General features: G+C 40.8%; 1 protein-coding gene across 1 annotated transcript in view; it reads right to left on the bottom strand.

Annotated features, from left to right (window-relative positions):
• Window positions 1-129: 129 nt before the first annotated feature.
• The window catches only part of LOC104958754 (F-box/LRR-repeat protein 2-like), a gene marked incomplete at its 5' end in the record, with an annotated part of 15253 nt that continues 2850 nt past the window's right edge, over window positions 130-12532 (bottom strand). The window contains 8 exons of the mRNA XM_010786544.1: window positions 130-310; window positions 751-878; window positions 994-1068; window positions 1948-2074; window positions 2234-2398; window positions 2923-3017; window positions 3266-3340; window positions 4251-4305. Of these exons, the coding sequence (XP_010784846.1) occupies window positions 145-310; window positions 751-878; window positions 994-1068; window positions 1948-2074; window positions 2234-2398; window positions 2923-3017; window positions 3266-3340; window positions 4251-4305 (886 nt within the window). The remainder of the gene's footprint in view (window positions 311-750; window positions 879-993; window positions 1069-1947; window positions 2075-2233; window positions 2399-2922; window positions 3018-3265; window positions 3341-4250; window positions 4306-12532) is intronic.

Below are 12532 nucleotides of genomic sequence, written 5' to 3'. Positions count from 1 at the left end.
AGACACATGAATTTATTTGACGTAGCCTGCGATCTTTTTTTAGTTACTATCTGACATCACATACATCGTAGCATAAAAGTTCACAGTGTATTTATAATTAAAAAAATATATATTTTTAATTTTTATAAATAATAAAAATCGTGTTTATTGGGGGAGGGCAGGAATGTCAAATGGGAGGGCCTGGCCCTCCCTGGCCCTCCCACGGCGCCGGGCATGAGGGTCACAGAAAAGAAAACAAAAGAGACTCACCCTGGCCAGCACGGTGAACCCAGCGTCCGTAACGTGTGAGCATCGTGCAGCTTCAAGGATCCTGAGGACACACAGTCGCACACAAAAACATGAAAAGGCTACTTGAAGTTTATGGTTCAGTATGTTGTGGTAATCAAAAATCTTAACCAGCAGAGGGGGATTAGTTTGAACCAGGCCCGAGATCCTTATCAGATTGTAACCTTGTCTGTTCAATAAAATAAATAAAAAAGCTTTTGACAATGTGTGGGACCTTTTTTCCTTGGTTTCCCCAAAGTGGTTGCTCTGATGAATTTGTTTCATTTTAACAAACATATGGAAGTCCTGATGCAAAGGAGGATTCTGTTAATTATGGCATATTCAAAAAGCTAAAATTAGAAATATTTATGTTGATCTTGTCTGTTTTGGAGAATAAAACTGAGAAGGATATTTTGTGGATATTGATATTGAGCTGTTGGTGTCCTTGTGAAGATTGGCGGGACAGCTTTTGTGTGTTTTTCTCACTTGAGTCGGGGACAGTTGAGTCCCATTGCACTGAGGGAGGCGTCAGTGATGTTACTGCAGCCAGACACACAAAGGATCTGTAACTTGTGGCATCCTCGGCACAGACTGACCAGGCCTTCATCCGTTATCTGCTAGAGGCAACAGAAGAAGAAAACAAATTACAAAAACAAGGAGGCATACAAAAACATTCCTCATGCGTTATTATCTCCCTGCCCCCATCCCACGACCAAAGCTTTCTCTGACCGTGCAGGACTGCATGTTGATGGTGGTGAGTTCTGGGCAGTATTTCTGAAGGTGTTTCAATGCTCCGTCTTCCAGCTGGGTTAAAAAAATGAAAGCATATTATTGGTATTCAAACACCTGGATCAATATTTGTTAAATGTTTCTGGGTTTTTGTGTGTTGTTAAGGAAACATTTCCTATATTAGGCCCTTGTTTTAAAATGTGATAAGCCCATTGACATGCCACGCTGTTATTTGTGAGCCCCAAAAGACAATTCAAGGAGGTTTCACAATATATATTTTTCAGGCAAGAACGATTTTATGATGTTATTGCATATATAGTTTGCCCTGTATATTTTGGATTCTCAGATTCAAGGGAAGTGCACAGACATCTCCCCTATTTGAGGAATGTGAATACACCTCTCCAGTGATTTTTACTAGATCTTCACGTAATCTGGTAAATTAAAGTTATTTGTTTTTTGTAGCTTTACAATGTGTTTTACAAATGATCCTATGGAGAAGCATAATGTGAGCTCTCTTCACCATCAGAGGACCCTGTTTACAGTACATTTCGATTAATCACTGTGCTCTGGTAGCAGGTAACACAACAGCATGTCAATACAAGGGATAATGTCTTAATCATCCAAACAAATACTAATAAACATTGGTATTTTATGGTTAACAATTGGTCAATTTTCATTTGATGTGATTGATTTGATAGAGTCGTGTATGGAGAAGACTGAGGAAGAAAGGTAGAACAGTGTTAGATTACATATTAAAAAGAGGTAGGACTTTATAAGTATTCACTTCTTTCTACTCCTTTATGAGCATTACTTACTTATTTTCTTTTTTGAGTTTGCTGTAGATGCTTGTTAAGTATTCTTGTGTTTTTTTTACCGGTACTTACTTTTTTTTCAATGTTGGAAATAAAATTAAAATATAAAATAAATACCCACTGAAAGAATAAATAACCGTACCTGTGTGCAGCCTCTGAGGAACAGTGCTCGTAAACCATTGCAGCCTCTAGCCAGAGCCTCAATGCCGTCACGTGTGATCTGGTCACACCAAGACAGGTTCAACATCTCCAGCATTCTGCAGCCATCGCTGAGCATATGAAGAAAGAGACCAAAGAAACCGGACGTGTGAACCAAAGGAAAATGACCATATTGTTATATTTATTGTGGGAAGGTGTATGCAGAGAACATAGTGGTTTTGAGATATGGGTTTGGTTAACCAGGGTGATACAAAGTGTGCGGGTGCTACCTGAGGGCCTTGAGGGAGTGGTTGCTGATGGAAACACAGGAAGTGAGATCTAGCTGTTTGAGTTTGTAGCAGAACTTGCTCAGGCTGAGACAGGTGCTGTCTGTGATCTTGGTGCAGCCGTTGAGGTTCAACACTTCGATGTTTCTGCAGTTTTGCGCAAATGTCCTGAGAGAGAGTGGTAGAGAGGGAGAAAGGGAATTACACAAGAGTTGCTTCATTGATTAAATAAGAACTGTGATGCTGGGAGCTGCCCAGGAGCCAATGAACAGTCGTCTTCAGGCCCTTGGGAGGTTGCCGTTCAGCTACTGTATGTTTTTTTTCTCCGAAGAACAAAAAACTTGTACTTATGGTACTGTAATGGATATCTTCAAGTGAAACCAAGTGAAACAAGAGGTTCTAGGGTATCATGTAAAAACATTAGACCCCCTTTGTTATTCTTTTGTTTAGTTCTTGTGTGTGTACACAGTGAAGTGAGATTAAACGGAAGCAGAAAATAGAGTTTCCCCTGGGACCGAAGAAGCCCAAGCTGCTTAAATGTTAAATAATCACGCTTAACACATTGACATAGTTACATTAAACAACAATAGCAATTAATCTAAATAATGAGACAATGATATTCTGGTACATGTCAAAGCAGAAGCACACTTGTTTCATCACATTGAATGCCAGAGTGACAATGACAATCTCACTTCATGGAGGCATCTCCCACGCTCAGGCAGCCCCTGAGGCTCAGCTGCCTCAGGAAGCCTCCGCAACGCTTCGAAATGTTCTCCACCACCCGACCCTGAGAGAGAGAGATGGAGAGGGTAATGAGAGGGAGAGAGTGATATGACTTGGTCCACAGGACAGAGGATCAGCTGTTACGTCACAGTCGGCACCAAAGCCTACCGACCCCGAGTTAAGCCTTGGGCTGGATAAAGCTACTCAACAAGCACACACGTGTAGCACGTATACAAACACACACATACACAAACACAGTTCATTGACCCACTTCACGCTTCCTTTTATTCTCTCATAAAAAACACCCCACACCTCAATGTCCGTCTGGAAGTTGAACAGGTCAATCTTCTGCCAGTTACTGCCGTCGAGGGCCAGGACATTCCACGCCTGAGAGGGTGACACACAGATTGTGGACAGAGTCCGAGATGTGGGTCAGAAAGAGGTGGGGGGGGGAGGTGAATGGTGATCATAATATGCAGGAGAGATGAATAAACATAGTGAGTCAACCCCTATAGTGTAATCTGTCTAAATATTAACTAGGACCACTTTCTGGGGCTGCAAAATGTATTGTTTTTATTGTCATCGCAATGTCAACCTGCTTTTTTGTTGTTGTATTTTAGCATTACACTGAAAGCTAAATAAATCAAAAGAAAGATTATTTTAACTTCTGTTTAATTGCTGCAAGTATTATTATTCAGTATTATCAAATATGGAATATTTTCTTCATACAGTGCAGCCTTAACACGTTCTGTTTTTGTTGGTAGTGGAGAAAGTGTACGAGCTGCTGTTTTCACTCCTGTACCCATCTGTTTAATCTAAAGGTGTTTTCTCTGATGTATATCGTCGTTACCTGGAAATTATTTGATTTTGGAATGTTGGTCAGACAACAACAGACTCTTGGAAACATGTCCTTTGGCTCCAAGAAATTACAATGTTTTTTTCCCCCAGGTGTCTGATATATTGTATTCACAGTAATTTTGCTTTGTCACAGGCGGAGAGAAGTAACATTTTCCCAATAGAAATAAATGAACATGAGAAGCAGCCACCATAGCTCTGCATTCACAGCCCAAGTGCCAAGCCCTGAAACCTCAATCATAAAAAACGTTGAGCTGCAGTGCACTACGAACAGGGGCCCATTTACAACTAACCAGCAGATGGCACTATGTTATAGACATTTCTAAAGAATTTGGTAATGGTAATCCGGTTTCAATTTCCATCATTCCATCAATTAGAATCACAAAATGCAATACTTTAGGGAGTATATAAGGAGGTTTTGAATGTGGGATGAAGTGCTTACCTTTGATACTTGGGCGCACCTACACAGTGTAACCACATCTAGATAGGAGAATATTCTAAAAAGAAAAACAAAAAAAGCGCATGAGTTTTTCACAATCACCCTCAGATAAAGAGGTCAGTTTGTAACTAAACTTTATATCTGATCATCTTTTATTCTGTGTGATTTTATATGTGTATGTAGGAAACAGAACAATCCCCTGTGGTGTTGGTTGGTAGCAGGAGAGCCCCACAGACGGGCAGTGTTTGAGCTTTGGGGCGGTCGTCCACAAAGGGCTTCATGCAGCCGGCTACTGGGTCAGCTCAATCCATTAATCTGCCAATGAGTAATCTCTGGCACTCAGACAAGCAAGGCCAGGGACAGACAAACTTATTTACATATACAGAAGGACCCATGAAACCAAACATGTATGCATGGTCTGAGTTCCCGGTGATTAAAAGGTTACTGCTCAAAACGTGCCTTATCTATGGAAAATGTGAAGTATTCAGAGAATTGTCATGGTGCCAAAGCTTTGAGTGCAGCTGGGGTCTGAATGTCCTTTTAACCCTAGGAAACAGGAGCTGGCCATTGTCTCCTTCATATAGAGGCAGACAAAGGCTGTGTGTTTTGACGTGTGTCGGGTCAGGGCATGTTGGGACATGTTTCTATCATCTGTACTGGAGTCTTGCATCAGGGAGTACATGCACACAATTGACAATGCAATGCATCGACAAACAGAAAGTAACGCACACTCACACATTGAACACAAAGTCCTTGAAGTGATTGTGGGGAACCAGAGAAGCTGACCAAATCAAGCAGGCGCTTATCGATCACCCTTCTAACAACTGGTTAATGGCTGTGACGCTGACCATTGATTGACTGTCTGTTTAAATCAAACAGCATCTGACTTTCCATTATGAGCGAGAGAGCGGCCTTTTACTGACCACCGAAGTATTCAGTTAATCATATTCAGAGGGAAGCGATCCGTTAGTCTGAGTCCTGTTTGGAGTTCTGTTAACGCTATTTGACATTTGCTCTTGATCACTATAAGGGCCAAATAGGTTGGCTAGTGCAATCAGAATTGTTTGTGAAGGTGATATAAAATGTGTGTACGACCCAGGGATTTAGACCAGGTCCAACATTTATTGGGTTCTTCCATGGCCCATTTTACCGCCCATTAGATAAAGTTTCCTTAAAAAACCAAAGGCCCTCCTTAGTGGAAGTAATACAAGGATCATTGTTGAGAAAAGCCCTGATGTTTAAGATAAAGATAGATTGTTGTAATCAAATGCATTATAGATGTATCAATGACTTTTTTCAAAACCAAGGATTTACAACAATAAGGCCAAATCAGAGATAAAACATCAAGATTGTTTACCTTGCCCCAATGTTGCCTCTCACCAGAGGCAGAACAGAAAACAAGCTTTAAATTACTTTTTTTTCTTCTGAAATGGTACGTAATGGGATTTTAATGGAGCGTACTTCCATTTGTGGACATAATGTAGGCCTACACCTGGCTCTTCAAGCACAACGAGATAAGAGAGTCAAGTCTTCGCTGCGAGTCTCATGCTGGTTGTCATAGTAACTCCAGTCAGACATAAATTTGGGAGGTGGTGGCGGTGGTGGGGGTTGCTGAGTCAGTGCTTCTGGTTAAGAGTACCCAGAACCACTCTGAAGTCTCCGAGCATCATCTGTCAGACAAGGATCTTCTATAATAGCACGGCACTGTTTACAGTTTAAATCCATGCTGCACTGGCCTAGATAACAGCGGTGTACAATGCACCGCCTTAAAGGCAGATCAAATGTGAAAACAAGTCAGGTACCCGGGCTGGCTGACATTAAACATAAACAGTAATGCTAATAACAACGTTAATTAAACAAATTAACAGGCTAATTAGCAAGTATTTTCCTACAGCAATGTACCTGCCAATGCATACCAAACAGGTGATCTGTTCCAGTGGTTTCAAACCTGTTTTTGGCAGGCGACATCTCAAAGGAAGCTGTGTCTGTTGGCAACTCTACACAGGTCACTTTATGTGAATGAATTACTAGCAAGCCGCAACTATCAGGTTTGAAAAGTGAAGTGCCTTAAACATGCATCCTTTTAAAGGCCCAGCAGGGTGCAACTCCTCGGGTTGCAAAGAAAAAGCAGATTTGATTGAAGTCTATGAGAAAATGATCCAACCACATGATTTATAAACATTTCGTGTTTGAATCAAAAACACTCTAGCTTCTCTAATGTAATGTTCTCGATGTTACGCTTATCTTTGTCACATCTACATATTTATTTATTTGTCTTGCAACCTCTTAGAAGTGGTATCAACTAATCTCCTATTTATGACTTTGTTTGCAAATGTCTAAACAGAGATGCATCCTTGCATTATATAAATGCACCAGGGACAACATAACGTCAAACCCTTTTTACCATGGTGACGGGGCATAAGAAAATGATAAAGAAAGAAAAAAAATGGCTTCAGTCAATCCACTTTCCATGGTTTGAAAACAAGATTAACTGCCATAACAATGAGTCTTCCTCACATCTGATGTCCTGCAAGTGCCTCAAAACAGCACATGTGACACTAAGTAATGTGTTGTAGCTAGAGAGTGCAGTGAGACTGTTATTTTCTGTCCACCAGTGAAAGTAGTGAGGGTTGTAATGGGTAGTCTAGAGCACAGCTGGAGCAGCAGAAGAGCAGCACTGCGGAATTCCCCACCAGCTAAGACAAGCTATATTTTTCTCTCTCACACACACACACACACACACACACACACACACACACACACACACACACACACACACACCGATCAGTATTCAGCCATGAATTTAAATTACGTCAAACACTCACATTCGCTGTGCCTCTGCAGACACGCATCCTGCCAGTGATACACTTGTATCCTCAAAGACTCAGAAACCGTATCTAATGAGGGGGAACTCCCTGCTGTTTCACAGCCAAACACAAACGCTGAAATGTAAAAACACAAAAGGGGGGCGAGGGGAAAGGCACAGGAGGCGTAAAGGTTGAGTCTGAAAACGTCTCAGATCCAGCTACCTCCAGGACGGATGCAGGTTTCTCGAAGGAGAATGTAATAAAGAAGAGAGAAGATGGAAGAAAAGGGAAGGAAGGGGGAGCAGGAGGACGTAGGAGACGCAGGCAAACAAAGAAATGTTGCGACAATAAGGAAAAAAATATATGTACAAAAGTCATTATTGAATTGAAGTGAAATGAGTGTGAGGAAGGAAGGAAGGAAGGAAGGAAGTAAAGGCCATTTGAGAGGAAATGGGGCTTTAAGACAAAAAGAGGGAGTTGTCCAGTCAAGGTCCGGCAAAAAAATAACTATACTGGTTTATATTTTAATCTATGCTCAGGTAACAACACAGCAGACAAAGAGCTTTGAAAGAGATCCATTAACTACATCCAAAGATAGCTCTAGGCAAAAGTCAAAACCTTTCCATTGGTTCCCACATACCCCTGTATTAAAAACCACATTGGGGCCAACAACCTAATGCAGGCTCACCACAATCTCTGAATAAATGCTTTACAATAAAGCTTTTATCTTCATGATGTGACTTTCAGTTTCAGTTATATTTAGAACCGTATCAATTGATTTACCTGAGAGTAAATTGACCTTAATTGAACAATACTCTGCGTAAGAGACAAAGCCTGCAGTGTATTGACTCAGTGTCTCTCTAAAGCCGCAGGATTTAGGACTAAATTTAGACTTAATTCCAAACCACCTCTGTAACACATCACTCACCTTTGACCTTTCCTTAAACAGACAGACAAACTGAAACCTGGTGGGCTTCATATAAGGTACATAAAATGGTTTGATCTTACAAAAAGGAAACAATGATTGTTACTTTGTAATGCCTTCTAGTCATTTACTAATCAGATTTACATTCAGACATTCCAGATTACTGCTCAGACGGTCATTGAAGTCATTTCTCAGGGAGCAATACAAAATATTTGCTGGTTCAAACCCGGCTACTATTTCCTGTTTAACCTTATTAAGGGCTGCCAGTGACAATTGTTTCAATACAAATGAATCTGAGGATGTGCTTGATTAATAGAGCTCATCAAATATCCTGTTTGATGAAGTCCCAAACCTAAGATATTTAGTTCCCTTTGAAATTAGAAAACAACAAAACAGCAAATTCTCACAAATTTGGAAAGCCTTGGCAGCCAAATAGTTATAATAGAGTTCATGGAACATGGCTAGTTTAATTCAAAACCAAGGACTTTTTTAACATCATACTTCCCTTTCTCTCCCCCATTACCTATCTGCCTTTTCACTGTTAACTGTCGAATAAGAATAAACTTGAATGAAAAACAGATGATAACCAGTGGTCTAATAAACTAATCATTGCAGCGCTAATAACGTACACTGATATGGTTTTTGACTGCTGTCATAGATAACTTTCATTATTATTTATAGACTTAACCAGTAATACATTTCAAATATCTATAAGTAGATAATACAAATAATCTTTACTGACAGCCCTATTTCATATACATCTTATTTCTATGCCAACGGGCAGTGAGTCAAATAGTTGTGTAACCTAATCCCCGATGGAGAAGTAGTGTAGTGGAACGGCATGAACAAAGTATTTGGTGTGTGATCTCAGCCACAGTTATGACATTATGACACCAGGGTTCATCTCCCGTAGGTGTGCTTCATTAAAAGTTATTACCTCAGGACGCTGGTGCCCTCGTTCCCTGTGCCAGGGGAGCAGCATTCACAAGCAGGGAGTTCCTCTCTAAAGTCATACTCCTATTCCTAGACGGTGTACAACCAGGCGGAAATTTGGTTTCTGAACTTGCATGTCTCAGGTTTAAAGTTTCCACATGAAAGCAACTATAAATAAATTAGATATGGGCCATGTTTTCAATCTGTGGCCTTCATAACAACACCACCAATGGGCTTGTTCTCAGGTGTGCATGGTCAACCCACCAACCTTTACTCATTTAACACACAAAACAACACCCCACACTGATTTTTAACTGCGTCTAAGAAGCTTACATCTCTGTGGAGAAATCCACTGGCAACACACATCAGGGCCACTACCGCCTTCTGTTCTCATTCAGTCACACGTAGACACGTACGCTCATGCTACTGACAAGCTTACAGCGAGCTGAACACCTGACTGAGAAAAGTTGAGTACCATCAAGTCAAACCCGAAAACATCTCAACAATGTGTGTACAAAATGTCAGATAACCAATGCCCACAGCTCAGGCGACCCATAACCAGTTGGGCGGGAGATGATTTGAGGCTTGTACACCAATTACGAGGGGAATGGTTATTATTTTACTACAGGTACTTTTCATAAATCAATGCAAATGAGCTCAAATGCCATTCAAAGCCATCTGTAAAACAGCATGCAGTAGTAGAAAGTAACCTAGTAGCTTATTCAAACACTGTGGTACATGTACTTTACATGAGTGATTCAGGTTCTTGATACAATACATTTCAGAGACAAATATTGTACTTTTCACTGCACCACTATCATTTGACAGCTGTCGTTACTGGTCACTTTGAAAGGCAACATTTTAAACACAAAGCAGATAACTATCTTTTTAAATATAAAACAACAAACCACATATAAAATACTATTATATTTCACCTCAACATGGAACAACAGAAGATGCTACATACACAATAATGCGGATCATTCTGCCTGCATTTTGACAATGATTTTGTAAAAATTATGTAATATTTGGAATGCAAGAATTGTCCTTACTTGTAGTACATTGATTTCAGCTTCCTAAATAAACAATCTAAATAATGTCTTACCCTTGCGGTTGAGTAGTGAGTTTTAACACAAAACACAATGTACAAAAGAGTGTGCACCACTGTCTGGTAGAATCATCTTGGGAAATGGAAAGGTTGTGTAAGGACATATGGCCAGTCATAGGTCTCATGTAATACACCATAACATCACTGATTATTGAAAAACAAAAAGCACCATCTGTGGTGTGCCAGTGACTCTCAGAAAGCCCCTCAAAACCTCCTGGGACACCTGTCATTCAAAGGTACCAGGGGGTGTCACATCAGCGTTACCTGCCAAGCCCAAGTGATAACTAATTTAGTGGGAATGCTGATACAGCATTCCAACTACTTGTTATGCTACGCACAAAATTGTTTATTATTCCGGCAGGTTATTTTTGCCATCTTCTTCTCCCACATTCCACATCGTACAAACTCCGTTCAAACATCAAAACGTTCAGCTCGGTCGGGAATCGATTGCTATTACTTTTCTCATTCATAACTTTCATAATTCCAGCGATATATCCCATAATTCATCAAATTGTTGACATTGAAGTCAATGGAGAAACTCTTCAGACTTGAAAAATCTTCATGCGACTTCAACTGCTTACTGTTCCTTCATACTTTCACTCAGAAACCTCATTCCAACTTTAAAATGTTACACATCTTTCTGACATTATTCATATTAAACAACTTTGAAATCAGATTCATACTTTTAGAAACATTAAACATTGTTCAGACCTTGGTAAAGAGGCCTTCTTCAGATTTTAACATTAATGTGTATTGCGCAGCTCGTTAACGTTAGAGTGTGTGATCTCAAAGCTAGAGTGGAGGACAGCTTGAAATCCGCCTTCATATTTTTTTTAAAACCTGCCATAATTCCCAAACCCTGCCATAATTCCCAAACCCTACACTCCTGAGACATAATTGTTCATGAGAAACGTAGGAAAACATCTCGTAGCTTGAAAAATGAAAAAGAATTATACGGTGGCCCTGAAGTGCAAGACACCACAGCATTTCACAAAACAACACACCATTTCACATTGGACGGAAAGGGTATTCCTTAGGTAGAACACTTCTTGTTTGTGATTGGACAGAGCCAGCCAGAGAAGCACTGCTGTGATTGGTTGTTTTTGCTGCCAGTCAAGAAATGACGCTTGGCCCAACACATCAGCTGTTAGCTGTTAGCACACACTCAGAGCTCACAGCTCCTCATATCTGTTCAGAAACTGGACAAAAGTTAAACATATACAAAACACAGACTGTCTATGTCATGGCGAATACAGTCGCTGCTTTATTTATGTCTGTATGACGTTGTTGTGAGTGTGGACGGAGCAGCTACAGGTTAGTTTAGCCTGATGGATCCGATCACGATAGGATTTACATGGATATACGCCCCGCCCCCTCTCCAGCGTCTTGTTTGAATGACAGCAGTAAACACAGAATTAATGCTTTATTAATTCATGGTTTTTAAGGGGCTTATCTCCATGTAAATACTATGGTAGACTACCCAATATTCGCATCGCTCTAATCGCTCGAGTTTCACCGCGGCTGTCAGCTGTGTTTGCTCCTGTCATTCAAACAAGACGCGTTGGAGAGGGGGCGGGGCGTATCTCCATGTAAATCCTATGGGAGATACCAACTACAACCAAATGAACATATTTCACCGTGATGTAATTGTAATACACGTTTCAAAGTGATGCCGAAGTAACTACATACTGATAACGGTTAGTAAAAACCATGAATTAACGCTTTGACAAGTCTGCAGACAAGACGGCAGGCGAAAAGCTTTTAAAATGTGTGTTTTCTGAATGGAATCGGATCCATTAGGCTAAACTAACCTGTAGCTGCTCCGTACACACTCACAACAACGTCATACAGACATAAATAAAGCAGCGACTGTATTCGCCATGACATAGACAGTCTGTGGTTTGTACATGTTTAACTTTTGTCCAGTTTCTGAACAGATATGAGGAGCTGTGAGCTCTGAGTGTGTGATACTAACCGACCTCCTTAACGTTTGGTGCGGGCATTTGAGGGTTGCAAAACACTTCGACTGGAAAATAATGAGGAGCGCAATCGTAATAATCGAGCACCGGGACTTCACATTCTGTGGGTCGTAAAGTTTTTGTGGTGTCGTAAAGTGTTGATGTCATAAGTCTTTTGGGCGTCGTAAAGTGTTTTGCGGCGCGTAAGTGTTTGCGCGTCGTAAGTCTTGTTGCGGTGTCGTAAAGTGGTTGCGGGTGTGTAGAAGGTGTTTTTGCGGTGTCGTAAAGTGTTTTGTGATGTCGTAAAGCTTTGTGATGTCGTAAAGCATTGCGTTGTCGTAAAGTGTTGTGTTGTCCCGTAAAGTGTTTGTGTTGTCGTGAAGTGTAACTGCCTGTCACCATAAGAAATCCTCCTTGACAAGAACAAACACTAACCTGTCTCGTCGTCTCTCGTGACGACACTAAACAAGCAAAACGACGGTCAGTTCTTACGCGAAGCACAACAGGTTGCGTCCTGTCGCGGTTTATACAGGGTTGGTACCAGGGGTTGTGTA

The sequence above is a fragment of the Notothenia coriiceps genome, unplaced genomic scaffold (assembly GCF_000735185.1).
Source record: "Notothenia coriiceps isolate Sejong01 unplaced genomic scaffold, NC01 NC01_scaffold00029266, whole genome shotgun sequence".
Lineage (NCBI taxonomy): Eukaryota > Metazoa > Chordata > Actinopteri > Perciformes > Nototheniidae > Notothenia > Notothenia coriiceps.
Note: the sequence above shows the minus strand (reverse complement) of the source record. Positions and strands in the feature narration are given on the sequence as shown.